The sequence below is a fragment of the Homalodisca vitripennis genome, chromosome 4 (genome assembly GCF_021130785.1).
Source record: "Homalodisca vitripennis isolate AUS2020 chromosome 4, UT_GWSS_2.1, whole genome shotgun sequence".
NCBI lineage: Eukaryota > Metazoa > Arthropoda > Insecta > Hemiptera > Cicadellidae > Homalodisca > Homalodisca vitripennis.
Genome location: NC_060210.1, coordinates 198,453,495 through 198,469,523, shown reverse-complemented (window position 1 = coordinate 198,469,523; position 16,029 = coordinate 198,453,495). Strand labels below are relative to the sequence as shown.

At 36.9% G+C, this 16,029-nt stretch overlaps 3 protein-coding genes across 4 annotated transcripts in view; all 3 read right to left on the bottom strand.

Moving 5' to 3' along the window:
* Positions 1-16,029, bottom strand: part of LOC124360869 (polyhomeotic-proximal chromatin protein-like) — a 186,110-nt gene that overhangs the window by 105,484 nt on the left and 64,597 nt on the right. The gene's annotated exons all lie outside the window — the stretch shown is intronic.
* On the bottom strand, positions 5,813-7,501 carry LOC124361367 (piggyBac transposable element-derived protein 4-like). The gene has a single exon (XM_046815414.1). It carries the CDS (start codon positions 7,499-7,501, stop codon positions 5,813-5,815), a length of 1,689 nt encoding a protein of 562 aa, XP_046671370.1.
* LOC124361366 (piggyBac transposable element-derived protein 4-like) lies at positions 10,863-12,509 on the bottom strand. Its single transcript, XM_046815413.1, has one exon. The coding sequence runs from the start codon at positions 12,507-12,509 to the stop codon at positions 10,863-10,865; it is 1,647 nt and encodes a 548-aa protein (XP_046671369.1).

The following is a 16,029-nucleotide window of genomic DNA, read 5'->3' as shown; positions in this document are numbered from 1 at the left end:
TTATTGTACTATATAAGGGGGCTTTTTCAAATGGGTGGTATGCCACTATCTGATCGGCACGATCAACCCATAATATGAGCGTTATATTTATTGGGAGAGGATTATGCTTAGTACGACCTCTTTAGATCATGTTATTTTTATGTTCAGCCCAGATGTATAACACAGCCTCTTGTCTTTCCACTTTCCAATCGTCACACTATGCGATTGTCTTACCTGCCTTCAGGGATGGATTAGTTACTTCTTGAGGCGTAAACTTACGACCAACTCACAATGTCCTCGTGCAATTTTTTCAGCTAATAATGTAGAAGCAAGGGCGTAGCTGTTACAATAATAATTGCCTTGCCCAAAATAATCCCTCAAAAAGTGTAGGACAGACTTTTCCGTATGCTTTGCACCACCTACAGTAGTATCTGATTTGCTTGTGTACTTGCGGAATCTTAGAATAAATCCCTGATGCTCTGTTAAGGTTTGAGAGTAAACCTGCGCCTTTTCCCCTTTATGTATTGAGGTAACTCATTATGAGGGTAGTAAATACTTTCCATTTCGTCATAGAAGTGACCTTCAACGAACTGAATCTTATCTATGACGTTTGCAGTACTGGGGTGAGGAGCATTATCGTTTGTTTTGCAAAATTGCAAACAACGCATAATTCACAACAACCTGTCCCTCGAAATGAAACTGTAAAGAAATTGAACAAATCATCTGTTTTCCAATAGTCTTGGATTCGATTTATTGTTTTTGTGCCTGTGTGCAATAAAATGACAAAAAATGCTTTCAACTCAGGAACAGTGACGTCTTTCCAAGCACTGATACTTGTTTTCAGTGTCAAGGTTGGTTTACTGTAAACACCACTGAACGCATAAGCATTTATAAATTTGTAAATCCTTACTAGGTAAAATATCGTCAAGAAGTAGTCTGGGAAAATCTATCGTGAAACTAAAGACTCTGGCTCTGGCAAATTCAAAATGCCGCATTCCTGTTGTTGTAATAAACTAAGTTGGAATCTTAATAAAATCAGACTCGTCATCACTCTCAGAATGGCAAGATGAAGAATCTGAGGAACAATCAACAACTCTTTGCACGAGGTCCAAAAAACCATCACTGCCATAAGTTTTGTTCATTGTTGGTGTGACCAAAGGTACTTGGCACTGCACGATCCATTTTAATTAAAACACACACAAAAAATAATGTACAGAACGAATTACACACTTTACGTACACAAGAACAACACAAAACATTCATAGATACGGCATAAACGCGAACGAAACCGATCACAATAAAGCGTAAGTCACAACCAAAATTCGGTAAGGAATCTGTCCATACAGTGCCTGACTATTCAGAGGAATTGTTAGTAGGGAATATTTTATTATTGGAATTAAATTAAATGCAAAAGCTTCTTTTACGTAATATAATTGTAGTACTAACAGATAAGAAATGCAAGCAGTAAACAAATGCCCAGCTACAGCTTGTGTAAGAGAGAGAGAGAGACGGGATATAAACATAGCGCGGCCAAACGGACCAAGCCACAGCTGATTGTTGTTGAGGAGAGGGTGACCTTGAATAGTCTCGCCTTGGACGAGTCCACTCCGCGACGTCCGGGGGGAGTCAACTAGCACTTCTTGTCACATCGCATCCCACAGCCGTGATTCCTTGTGCCGTTTCTTTCATACTTCACACAGACCGGTGCAGTATCGAGCGACAAAGCGTGTTGTGATGTGATTATTCTACAGCGACGTGTCGATATATTTCCTGAACAATGTGTTACAATTTTCAGTGGAAAATTAAAAGATGATTAAAAATATAGCGTATGATTGGATAAATCCTAAAAAAGGTACCTGTTTTATTACTCTCTGCTCTGTACATTCTTAAAATTGTTTGGATAAATAATGTGTGTAATGAGAGATTTTCACAATAGTTACGTTTTTGTCCAGCCCATAATTAATTGATTATCAAAATTACCGACATAGAAGTGGTTTGTCTTAATTCCTACTGCACCAAAATAAATAATGTAATTTATAAATATTATTTGATATAATGGAACGGTTATCTAAATACTTATAAATATTTTCAAGATCTCTTACATTATATTTTGCTTGCAGTTTTAATGTATACGACTTTGAAATTAATTGAAATTTTAAATTCATTTGTTCAATTCTTTACTTCCGTTCTAAATTGTAATCACCAGAGCTGAAAACTGTTTAATAAGTGTAGGCCTAATGACGTGTGTTTAAATTGATTTAAACAGTTCAATTTTATTTTATTACATGTATATTGAAGATTATATACAATTTTCTTAAATTGTGAACGCAATAAAGATGTATTATTATTATATTCTACGGGCATAAATAATATAATTTATGTGCTAGGTTTTGTCCGTTTTGTTTTAATAAAAGATATAAATTAGTGCCCTCAAAAATCTTAAAATATAATTATATAACGGTACTTTGGGATTTAAGTTATGTAGTACATTTTATCAAGATAGCCTATTTGACCGTTTCTAAGGAGAAAAAAATGTTTGTTTTCTGTTTTCACTATAGTGAAAGTAACTTGTGTAATGAATATAATAAGTCTGCTGGAGGAGTATACCGCGAAGTCGCAAGACATCTTAAAATTTTAATTATTGATTTAAGAGAATTGCCAAATTTTTTATTTAAATGTTAGGCCTTAAATTATTTTTTAAGAAACATTTAATCTTCGGGCCATTTCAATTTGTATATTATATATGTATTTAACATTTCATATCTTTATTTTTGCGTCTTTTAGAAATTTCAAGATGTGTTTCCCAAAGATGACAATGATCTGTTTGAAGAAGGGTCGATAAATTTGGTAGAGTTGCAAAATGTTCTTTCCTCAAGTTTAAAAAATAATGTTTACTTCCGTAACATACCCATATTCACTGATTGAATATATGATTAATTGGTTCTACAAACCCACTGTACATTTTTTACATTAGCAGTATCCAATAGCTTCTTCTGATATAATCCTTGATATAGTTTCCAAATACCAACCTGCACATCATAACTAGAAGGTGCCTGTTTAAAGATTGATTCCTATTTACATCATGGTTACAATTCGGTTACACTTGTTTGTGCCATTGGCCTTTGTCAGAACTAGGGAAATATCTGTGGACTGTGAAAAAATTCTAAGCCCGAGATAACAAACGTGTTCTCAATAAAATTGATATGCACAAAGTTGTAAACTATTCGATTATACTGAAACTGTACAAGGACATTCTTAGGGTTAGGCCCATTCTTATTCCGAAAATCTCTTCAAGCTACACCCCTCTGGCCATTACAGAAAAATCCCATCTTTTCCTAAAAATATTAATTGATAGAGCCTGTTAAATGTAAACAACATTTTTTGTAAACATTGTTTTATGACTGCACAACCATATGTTTTATTAATTTAACCACTATTTTCACTTTGTTCATATTTATAGTGTGAAATCATAGAGAAACCTTGATAACAACAACGCTGAGCACAAAGTAAGAAAATATCCAGATAAAAATTAGTAGTAAAAATATACTTTTAGCCCTACTGTTTCATCAAATATTAGTAGCCTATTATAATTATAAAAGGCTAAGTTAGCATACTATCTAACATTTACTATACATTTGAACACTGTTATAAAATGCGTATTATTTAAAAAAAAATAAAAGTATGCGTTTCATATAGTATGTGTATGTACATGTATTTTCTTGGTCGGAAAACAAGGCAAAATCAACTATGGTAGAGAGAGAACTAAAACAGGAGAAAATTTGAATGGTTTAAATGACTTTTCTTGATTGTGGTAAAAAAGACAAACTTAACATTAACGTCAGAAATATAATTCACACCAACCTGCAGTGCCCATACAGGTGCAAAAACCTACGAAATTGCGTAGCCGCGGGTAACTGCTAGTGCTTCTCATAAAACCTGCACATTAAACTAAAGATTCATTCCATAAAGAAAATAAATAAATTACATAACCACAAATCATAAACAACCGTACTTGGCGGTAGATATTTAAATCGGCTTTCTATACAATATCTGGTTGATAGACTGAATAATGTAATGAAAACTCACAAGGGTAACGATATATACAAATGAATGTAACACAGTTACATAATTTTTAATAACTATATAGATTTCTTTAAATAATAAAATAAAAGTTGGATCTACAACAAAAGTCGATCAATAATATTGATTAGTTTAGGTCGATGTGTTCAAGTCCCGTTAATTGTTTGATCCAAGAAAAAGATCTTTAGTAAAGAAATAGTGACATTTTTTATTTTAGTATTTTTGCCAGCAGTAGTATTTTATTGCAGACAAAAATAAAAATTGGGTCTCTTTTTTAGAAGAGGGCCGCAATTTCAAAATATATTTTCTACAGAAACAGGACAGTTATTTTTACGTGTATTGAACAGTTATTGGACAGTTAATATCTTAACAAAGCAGAAACATGAATTTGTAGACCTTATCTAGGTAATCGTTATCTTTCCTTATCAGCTGACGCGAGCTGCTATCTGGGCGTACGCTGCTTTGGCCGGCTGCTTTGTGCAGTTAAGTACAGATTGAACATGTCGTTTTTACTGTTAGCTCGTGAAATAAATTGCAAAGAAAGTGCCGTGCGTTTTCTGCAAGAAAAGCGTATTCTCCATAGTAAACGTATCTCTGCGAGTTCATGTGGCGTCGCCGACACGATGACGAAAACTTGTTTGAAGCCATGTGGCGAGACAAGTTTGTATTGGCCTCCACAAGTTTAAAAACTTGTGTAACCTATGTAGGCCAATAAATATATATATATATATATATACTAGTACCAAATATTGTTAGTTTTTACTGTCCCGTATATTTTGAAATTGCGGTCCTCTTCTAAAAAAGATCCTAGAAATTGTTTTCAATGGTGTAATTTCAACGTCCTCTGGTTAAAAATATATATTATGTCAACCATTTCTGAAAACATTTGACTGTCGGTAAACTGTGAAAAACTGGATCACTACATGTTTTATTACCCAGCGTGAAATGTATAAGACAAACAATAGTTTTATAAAAATTAATTGTAAAAAATAAAAACATTTTATTTACCTGATATTTTTCACTTGATAAAACCTATAACGTCGTTGTCAATTTTGTTGTTAAACCGAATTACATTTTCTCAGAATCACAGTAACTTGATAATATAATTGGGCAGTAAGTAACATTATTATTTGTTTGACATCAGTCTAAAAAAATATACTTGAATAGTGAGCAAAACAAAAAATACAGTAAGACGACCGTAGGTGGAAAATATCACCTTTGTTTAGTTTTGAATTGGTACGTTCTTAGACTTCCCAGATGTGTATTGGTGTAATTTACAGCTGCAATACATTTTACAACATCTAATTGTATTTTACCAGTCAATACAAATTGCATCCAAACATTGTAAAAAACATTTTACGTCATACCCGTGGTGAACATGTTTTACAAAATAAATCTTACCTTTACACAGTAATTAGACGTCTGCGATGGATAAAAGCAGCTTCCAATGCACCTTTCACCAGTGTTGTGTTGGCACTGCGGAGTGCCTCACGCCCGACACAATATTGTCTGTGTTGGCACTGCGGAGTGCCTCACGCCCGACACAATATTGTCTGTGTTGGCACTGCGGAGTGCCTCACGCCCGACACAATATTGTCTGTGTTGGCACTGCGGAGTGCCTCACGCCCGACACAATATTGTCTGTGTTGCGACCGCACTACACTAAGTATTTTTTACCCAAATCATTTATAATCTAGTAGAATTAACTATTGTCTATTTACACACATTTACATCCCCTCCACCCACCCTATCGTTATTGTTTATCGAGCGTTGTGATAATCACTGAAGCATTTGCCCGGACATAAGCCCGGTTTGTCCGGGCAAACGCCACAACAAACAGACTTCTTTGGTATTTGCCGGTTACGGTGCACTGACGACACCGTTTCCTGATGGTACGGTTGTCCTTGTTTTTCTCCGTTATTTTTACAGGCTCGTGCATAGACTGCCTCAGCCGTTTCTGTGCGGGCGATTCAATCGGCGCGAGTGGATTAGGTCCCAGAAGACAACGGATCACTTCGAGCCTGAAGTCGTAGTAGGTCAATCTCGGCCTGGACATATTGTACAGCGTGAACGAATTCAACAGCATCATCTGAATAGTGTGTATGGTTATCTTTTCGTACCACCTCAGTGTCTTACGATCGCAGGGGTAGTAGGACAACATCTGGTCTGTTCTGTCCACCCCCGACATATGCGAGTTATACTTTACTATCGCGTGAGGTTTACTCTTCTTCTGATCCCCTTTACCGACGAACTCCACCTGTTCATTGTCAAACTCCGTTGATATGTACATAACCTCTCTTTGATTTTTCCATTTAGCGCACATTACGCCGTTACTGTAGCGGGCGATGCTCTCACCTTTATGAAGCACTGTGGATTTTACTACATCAGGAATGTGTTTCCTGTTGGCCCGCAGTGTGCCGGTACAATACGTATCGTTCGCGAGGAGCTTTGATGCGAGTTGATAGCTGTTGTAGAAATTATCCATGTACACGGCATGGCCTTTGTTCAAATAGTCTTTTAGTAGATAGAGGACTACTTTTTCGGTATGGCCTTTGCCTCCGATACTTTTATCATCTCTCCCTGTGTAGACGGCAAATTTGAGGATGAGCCCTTGGTGCTCAGTCAGGGTGTATAATCTGATCCCGTACTTGTGTCGCTTGCCTTTTATGTACTGGCGAAAGTACAGTCTCCCTCGCCAAAGTACCAGCGCCTCGCCGAGTGAGAGTTCTTTTTGAGGGTAGTAGATTTCTCTCATTTTGTTATTGAAGAATTCTACAAGGTATCTAACTTTCTCCAAAGGGTCGTTTTGTTGTGTCGAACCATAAAAATGTAAACACCTAAGGATGGACAGAAACCTGTCCCTAGACATGTAGGAACGAAACACCGGCATATTGAACAAGAAATCTGTCTTCCAGTAATCTTGTAAGCGGTTGAGTCTGATAGTCCCAGTGTGTAGGATGAGACCAATAAATTTTATCATTTCCTCGACTTGAACATCCTTCCAACGATTTATCCTGGACTTGGGTTGAAGATTAGGCTTGTTAAAAACCTCGAATGCGTATTTGTTTGAAAATGAACACATTCTTTCGACCATTACATCGTCCAATAGGAGCCTGAAAAAGTCTATAGGCCTCCCCTCACCCGGAATAGGAACCAACAACGTGTCTCCTCTAGTAAATTCGATTTGATGCATGCCGGGTGTGGTAGTGCACCATGTGGGTGGAACGATTTCAGAGTCCTCGTCCTCTTCTATTTCACTATCGGAATGATTACCGGCCTCTTCTTGGTCCGGTTCCTCGTCAGATGCGACCGGAGGATTGTAAACGTCATCCTGTATATAGTCGTTGTGACCTACCTCGTCCTCGCCGTCCGTGTCGGCATTGGTTTCATCCGTCTGCCGGATACTTTTTGTCCCCGATGTAGAAGGGCCGTTTGCTGCCATTATTATAGTCACTTATTATCACTAAACACCACAGTACGTCCACAACCACGCGAACACAACGCGACAATATGGCACTCATGAGTGCCGTGCCGCACCGTGCGAACCAGACCGTCCAGAAAGTCGCCACAGATGTTACAACACTACAACCGCCTCAACGGACCGCCAGATCGATACTGATGGTCCCAGTTTAGTTCGGTCGCATGGCACTCTTGAGGCGCGGCAGCACTGTACACTGTACAGGCTTGTGCCAGCAGTGAATGTGTTATTGAAAGAAAACGTAATAGACCATGTTTCAATAAATTTTCTGATCTACACAAACAAATATACATATCAGATATTAATGAATGAATGAAAAAATATGAAATGGAAACTATAATCCCTCTAGTAGTCAGGTTGATGGGCAAGTTCAGTCAACCCTAGGATATATGTTGATAGACTAATTCGTAACATACACTACTAATTTTTATTCAAGCCTCAACCAGAATTATTCAATCTTAAAGCTACCGAACTTTCCATGAAAAGATTAAATCAGGAAATTTAATTTCCCTGACTTTTCCAAATTTCCCGACCAGAGGTTGGCGGGACTGCGCGCCACTCGCCGGCAGGAAGTACGGGAACTTCATATCCGCGCCATATCCGCTGAACGTATGAATTTCTCACATTGCGGATGTGTGACTCACAATTCCGTTCTTTTGTCCTGCTCCGAGCGGCTCGAATTATTGAAAGAACTCGGATCAAATCAAAGACGATCGTTTATTCAGAACGGTTTGGAGCACAAATCAAGAAATTCTGTTTAAAGGTTGTTATTGACGATGGATAATTTGAACATTGAATTTGATGGATATTTTTGCCATCGTTATATGTTATATATATAGTATAACACCGCGTCACGGAGGAGTTGATCAAAGAATGTTTGTTCTTCGTCGTGCTTAGTGCAAATGAAAGGTAGATTGTTGTTTGGCTTTGAAACTTTGACATTTATGTTATAGAAATGAAAAAAATGTGATAATATATTTTGTATATTCTATATTTGTAGGAAAATGTCCATTAATTTATACAATGAATCACTTCGTTCAACCTTAAAATGAGGCCTACTCAGCCAAGGCTGTCACACGATTGTAGGCCTAAGTCAAGGTGAGCATAATAGGTTGGGTTGAGGTGAGAATAAGGGAAAAAATGGTAGGGTGTAAAAATAGAAAACTCATACTTATTCAATGAATCCATGAGGAATCATATACCTTATAGGTACTCAAAGTAGTAATTTTGAGTTTTGCAGCAAATCATAACAGAACGCTGAAGATAGGGCATATAGAGGATGTGTATAAATGTTTACTACAGGAAATTTCACGCTTTTAAAATAAAATATGACTTAAGAAAATTACATTATTCATCTATAAAACCAAAACATCAGTGGCTTTAGTTATTTCAAATACTAACTGAAAAAACTCTATCTTTAGCCATTTTTCCGGGAACCGGTTTCCCCTGAAAGAATTGCTTGCTTTCTACAGTGTGGAATCAAAAGAAACGTTTTCTACTTTTGTAGACTGACTACAAGAAAGTTATATTAAAGGGCCATTAAAAATATGGAACTTTTGCTTTCAATCAGGGCTACATACTTTATCTTACATTGGTGGCAATATTCAGATTGAAAATGAGAGTAACTTTAGTTTAACATTTTACACGTCAAAGTTTTAGAATACTTAAATTTGAAGTAATTTTTTGGCAGTCGCGGTTACTATGGGAACCGTTACAGGCATTTGTTGTATTCTGCAATCCTTCAATCGACAGCGTTTTAAGGACTATTAGTTTCTTGTGATATTTCGGGGTAGATTTTCATACAGTTTAATGTTCCCATTTATTTCTTTTAGACAATGAAAAAAATGTTGTACATGTATTAGTAACCACCGTTTTAATCCCCTCCCGATGTATAAAGGAAAGGTTTTATTTTACTGTTATACACCGTAAATTGCTCAAGTGTACCAAATTTCATGTCCGTATGCATATTTGGATGTTCGGTTTGAAAATACTAAATCTTTTATCTCGTCGGTGCTCGGCCATTGTAGATTTATCAAAGAGGATCAGTTACATAATTGTCTACGATGTTTTAATCGTCGGCGTTAAATACTGATTTCATCTACTTTTGATATTTATTTTCAACGAGGAAAATTGGTGAAGTAAGGTTCGAGGCAGAGTGGAGAAGAGTGAGCAAAGATCAGGTGCAATTTTAGTGCAGTTTCGGAGTAGGGCGTCACACACAGATAACGAACAAGACGTTATTTATGCAACTGAAATGTTTTCTGAACTGTTAGTAGTGGACTGCTGGGCTCCCCTCCCCTCAACAATGGACTCGTCCACTCACCGTGGAGGGGAACCAGCTGTGAGGATCTGCTCTCCCTGGCTCTGTCTCTTGTTGTGTTTACATTATCTGGTGCTGTGGATGTCTGCGGACATAACCTCAAATGTGTACACTTGGTGGAGTGGCAGCTTATCTGTGACATCGATACTTCCCAATGTTGTGAGTCGGAAGAATTATTTACGTGGTAGGAAACCAAAATTATTGTAATTTATCAAATAGTTTCTTTGTGAATTAAATTTTTCAATACGCCCTTTGCCCCCACAACAGCGTTTAAAATATGTCTATGCTGAAGTTTAAAATTTGTGTCAGGTTTTTAATTTTCCGTAATGACAGAAAATATATTTCAATGTCAGGACTGAACCAAACGTAATGAAGCTAACCATTTTGAAATATTACACCGATTTTGTTCCAACGTATTAATTCTGTATAATTTATAAATATCAAGTGTCTGGAGTAAATACAATTTGGTAAATAGTTTAGATTTTTCTAAAGAATAGGCTATATCTAAGTGCCTCATAGAACTCTGTTTTTCCCGTGTTACCTTAAATAAACTATCATAATAAAATAAACTATAAATATTAAGTAGGTACTGAAATACATATAGACAGTGTTTTCTGGGACTTTACGGTATAAAATTCGTTTTGACACATTCACTCCGGCAAAAATACGAGGGAGGGTCACCGGATTTTTAAAATTATTTTTGTTCTAATAATCTTACCTTGTGTTAACAGAAGACGGGAATGATGTGTCAAACTGCAATTCCGAGGATGTTTATATTTCAGAATGACGTCATAAGCGTGGGCCCACATGTGGGCCCGCCGCATATACTGATGGTCACGTACTGACGGAACTGACGCGATCTGAGTTTATTGATTGATTGTTAGTACCGCACAGTCACTTATATGCTGAATATAATCTAGTACAGTTCCTAATTATGTATTTTAACGTTAAATACTATAATACAACTATGTACAACCCCACCACCTACTCAATGATAGTCCTTATTTACACCAATCTGTCATGGAACGCCTGAAAGCATTGGCCCATGCACAGACCAGGTTTGTCAGGACACGATTCACATTGAAATGTGGTTTTTACACCGTGTTTTCCATCGTTGGTACACTGCCTACACTTCTTCCTTTTCGTTCGATTGTTGTGATCACGCTCAGCGATCTTCACCAGTTTGTGTGCCTCGTTTCTCTTTCTCTTCTGCGCCGGTGATTCGACCAGGGGCGGTGGTAGCAGTGATTTGATGACTTCCAACCGGAAGTCGTACAGGTTCATCTTCTTGTTGTGCGTGTTGTACAAGAGGTGCGAATTCGTCATGATCATCATGATCACGTGTATGAAGATCTTTTTGTACCACCGGATCGTCTTCCGTTCACAAGGATGGTACGACATCATCTGGTCTGCACGATCGACACCGCTCATATGTGCGTTGTACTTGACGATCGGAAGTGGTTTCTGCTTCGAACGACCTCTTTTGTCGGTACAATCGACAAGTTGGTTGTCGTGCTCTGTAGAGATGTACAGAACTGTTCTTTTATCCCGCCACTTTCCTATCATCACTCCGTTTGCGTAGCGAGCAATTGTTTCTCCCTTCTTTAGGGACTTACTGGACACTTCTTTAGGAATGAATTTCCGATCAGAACGCAACGTTCCTGTGCAATAGGTATTTTGGGACAACAGTTTAGAGGCTAGGGCGTAGCTATTGTAACAATTATCCGTATAAACCGAGTGTCCGTGCCCCAAGTAATCCTTCAGAAGATTTAGGACCACTTTTTCAGTGTGTCCTTTACCACCAACGACGTTGTCTGACCGCCCGGAATACAACAAAAATTTTAGTATGAAACCCTGGTGTTCAGTAAGCGTGTATAATTTCACACCATACTTGTGGCGCTTACCCTGGATGTACTGACTGGAGTGTAACCTACCCCTCCAAAGTACCATAGCTTCGTCGAGTGACAATTCTTTTTGGGGGTAGTACACAGATTTCATTTTATTGTTAAAATACTCCACGACAAACTTGATTTTTTCAGTAGGATTGTCATGATCGGTGTCGTTACCACTTGGCCTACTGAAGTGTAGACATCGCAAGATCGAGAGAAATCTGTCTCTGGACATAAATGAGCTGAAACATTTCAGGTTAAATAAATAGTCCGTTTTCCAATAGTCCTGCACGCGGTTCATCTTGATGGTGCCGGTATGGATCAAAACACCCAAAAACGTTTTTAGTTCCGGCACGGTCAGATCCTTCCAGGCATTGATCCGGGATCTGGGGGTCAGGTTAGGCCGAGCATAAACATCGTTGAACGCATAAGAGTTGCTCAGCTTGCAAATGTTCTGAAGGAAAATATCGTCCAGAAGGAGATTGAAAAAATCAATCGGAGAGCCAGTACCAGGAATCGGCACCAGCAATGAATCGACCCTGGCGAATTCAATGCGTCGTAACCCACCTGTATGGATGCTCCACGTTGGACATACCACTTCAATATCAGCCTCATCTTCACTGGTGTCTTCATCAGATGATGATTCTGAAGTGTTGTTAACAATCCTTTGCAGAGGGTCGATAGATCCGTCACTGTCATTTTCGTCCATATTGCTAGCTCTACCACTACTCCGTCCGGAACAACTAGGCTGAGAAGGATCCATTTTGGTAAAAAAACACAAACTAAACACTCACAATTAAAAAAACACAACCGTAAAAATACAAAACACACTTAAAAGAAGTGAAGGAGGATACCGGGGGATGACTAGCTCGTCACGGAATACACGGCTGCAAATCGACCGTCTACTGCGAGTGGCGAGACCACACTGAGGCAATGTTTCACAGATGGCGCGCGAGCTCCGATGTGGGCTCACCGTCGTGCGCGTGCAATGTGCTGGGCCCCGATGTGGGCCCACCGCACTGAACGTCTTAACGATACATAACTATCAAAATTATGAAAATATTTAATTTTTAATAATTTAAAAAATATTAAATTGAGAGTTTATTAGTGATTACAAGATTTATTTTATTTCAATAATATATATGATTTTTTTGTGCCGACACTTCCTTAACTTGCAAAATTATGTGTCGAATTGGGAATAGTGTATTGAAATCCTATTAGTATGGCCTAATACTAAAAACCGGTTTATCATGAAATATTGGCAATTGTTTGTAATTTAATTGGTAGGACTGTATTTGGAATTCTCTGAAGCTCATTTATTGTTTATTGTTTGTTGCACACAAATTTAGCTCTCATTCACAGTCTATAAACATTTTTATTTGTAGTCCTTACAAAGGATTAGTTATCTTCCCATGTTGTTTTTTTTAGGTCCAAAAATAAAAAAAGCAACGTTTCTGAACTGTACATGTGTGAAAAGAAATCAAATATGTTACTCCAAATCACTTACTTATTGGAAATAAAAACTGCAACAGTTTCTTGTAGGCCTATATGTAGGTGAAAAAGTCGAATTACGGACAATTCGAATATTAATAAGTAATGGAAATTGACAGGAGCAACAAACAACCGATGCCTCTCAACTGGGGCATGTTTGTTGCTCCCGGCAGTGCAAGCCTCTTTAAAGTGGCCTTGCTCGCTTATGCGTTGACGGATTTTTTTCGAAAAAGGTACCATTGGAATCGGTATAAAAATGACTAAATAGTTAGCATACTATGCATTTTTTTAATAACTATACGAGTTTTTTTTGTTATTTCACTTTAAAATTGTAAACAGACGCGATTTTGAAACGGGCATAAGTCTTTTGTTAATATTTTATTTTCAAAAAGGCCTACCAAAGGTTAATAAAATTCTCAAGTTTCATATCTTTATCTTTACTGGTTCAAAAGATATAATTTTGTTGTATGGAAAACACATACAGACAGATTGGCGGAAAACTAAACGTTTCAAGACATACCTTCATATGAACTTTTTGCTCATCTTTATGGGTAGAACAAAATAATAAAGTATTGGAACACTTACTGAACGCTCTGTATATGTATACAGTATTATTATTATGTTATTTTGAAAGTTGGTAACATTTGAAAACTGTATCTATCAGAGAAGGTTAGAGTTAGTTATATCTAAGCGAATACACGAGTAGGGTTTGTACGTGCCTGGTCCACGAATACGTAGTCACGTGGTATTGGAGACGGTCGGCCAGTTCCGGCCAACTGCGCATATTATTGGAAGTCGGCTGAAAATAATTTGTTCACATTTCCGAAATAAAGGAATCGACACTGTTTTGATTTGGCTCCTGCCTGCCGTGGTTGCATTTGACTGGTTTTTCCTAGAACTGGCAATCAACATTATAATGTTGATCTGACAAGCGTGTGTTTTGACATTTCATACAGTACATAAATCATCACTACCACCACTGTTTATATACCATTGGAAACAAAGAATTGCTGATTTCAATGGTGAAATTGGTTTTGGTAACAGTGATGACACAGTGACGTCATAAATCTTGCCAGAAATATAGTCTTCATCTAGCCATTTAAAAATTAGTGATACATCATGGGTATGGTTTATAGCTTTGTTTTAGGCTATACTAGGCTAAATTTTTGTGTATTTTGTTAATATTTTTGAAAATAATTGTAACCGTAGTAACAAATTTAGCCTTTCATGTACTATTTGTGGTTTTTACAGTATTAACATTTTATCTTCAATAGGACTTAAATACCATTATATATTTTTGAAACTAGACACAATGAAGAATAAATTAGCTATCTCATATTGTAGTATTTATAATATTATTACACATTATCAGGGGCAGTCCCACCACTTTTAAAAAGTGGTACATTTTATGGTTTATACATAATGCTTTTACACCATAATTATTTCCACATGTTCCTGAAAACAATGCTGTATTGCTCATAATAGGTTTATAGTAAACATGTAGTTTTTAAGTACGTGTACAAAACACTCAAAGTGGCTGCCATCTATGGATAAAATGGCTGCCAGTTCGAGGGTTAATAAATCAATCGATCAGCTGTGACGTAATATAACCATAGGAAGGTTTTTTTGCGGTTGCAGCCGCCAATCAATAATATAACTGAAGGACGAGAGTACGGGGAAGTCATAGACAGGATAGCCATATTGCCAGTACAGTTCACAATAGGCTACTTCGATGTGGGATGAATAGGGAATTGTACAACGCGATAATTAAGGAGCATTCAGGATATTATTTAACAGGCACCGTTCTTCTTGGAGGCCTTATTCTGCCTGTCCTAATGGGCCAATGGCCTGTGAGAGGATCTTATCAAGCAGAATAAGGGCGAGAGTCGATAAGGTCAATGGTGCTGATAAAATATGCAATGGTCACGGACAAGACTTCAAATTGTGCTATGTTTAATTCAGATCCAAAGTCTAAAATATTTAACTCTTAACGGCAATCTCATTACATTAGGCAAACTTAGTAATAATAGTGTTTTAACAAGTAATAATCAGTATTCGACACTAATAGAAAATCATAACTCAGCAACGAAGCATGCTTAGAAATTACATAAATAATGACAATAATACAGATTTGATAAAAAACAACAAGTAAACTATAAAGAAAGCAAATTTAAGAATCTGCATGTGTTACCCAATTAAAAGAAGAAAAAACGTCACAAATGCAAGATTCTATCGATATTATTTCAAAAATATACTTAAATATAATTTCAACTGATAATAATTTACAATAATAAATTAACAATCAACAATATAACCAGGGGTTTCAAAAACATAAATAATAATAATAATACAATTCAAGCACTACAACATCATAAATATCAACAAGACTTTACAATAAAATAGCAAAAGGATGCAAAATGGGCAAATACTGCATCTGGGTTAGAATAGACTTGGATAGGAAAATGAGAAAACAGCCGTGCCGATCTAATGACGCTGATAAACTTTGGTTTTTTTACTGTTCTCGGGTTGTCTTAAAAGACATCAACTTCTGCAGCAAGATTTTTTGTAATGGAACCAGATTTTAAGTAATATATGATTGACGATTCTCTTTGTTTTTTTATGATCTTTAAAATAAATGATTTAGTTATGAAAATTCTTGACATGTAAAAAACGGCAAATGAAATTAAATGAGTACAAATATATACTAATATTGTTATGTAATTGCAAATTGAGAGTTTTTCAGTTGACGTTATTAAGCACGTCTTCCCGCCTTCAAGCAATGAATATGAACG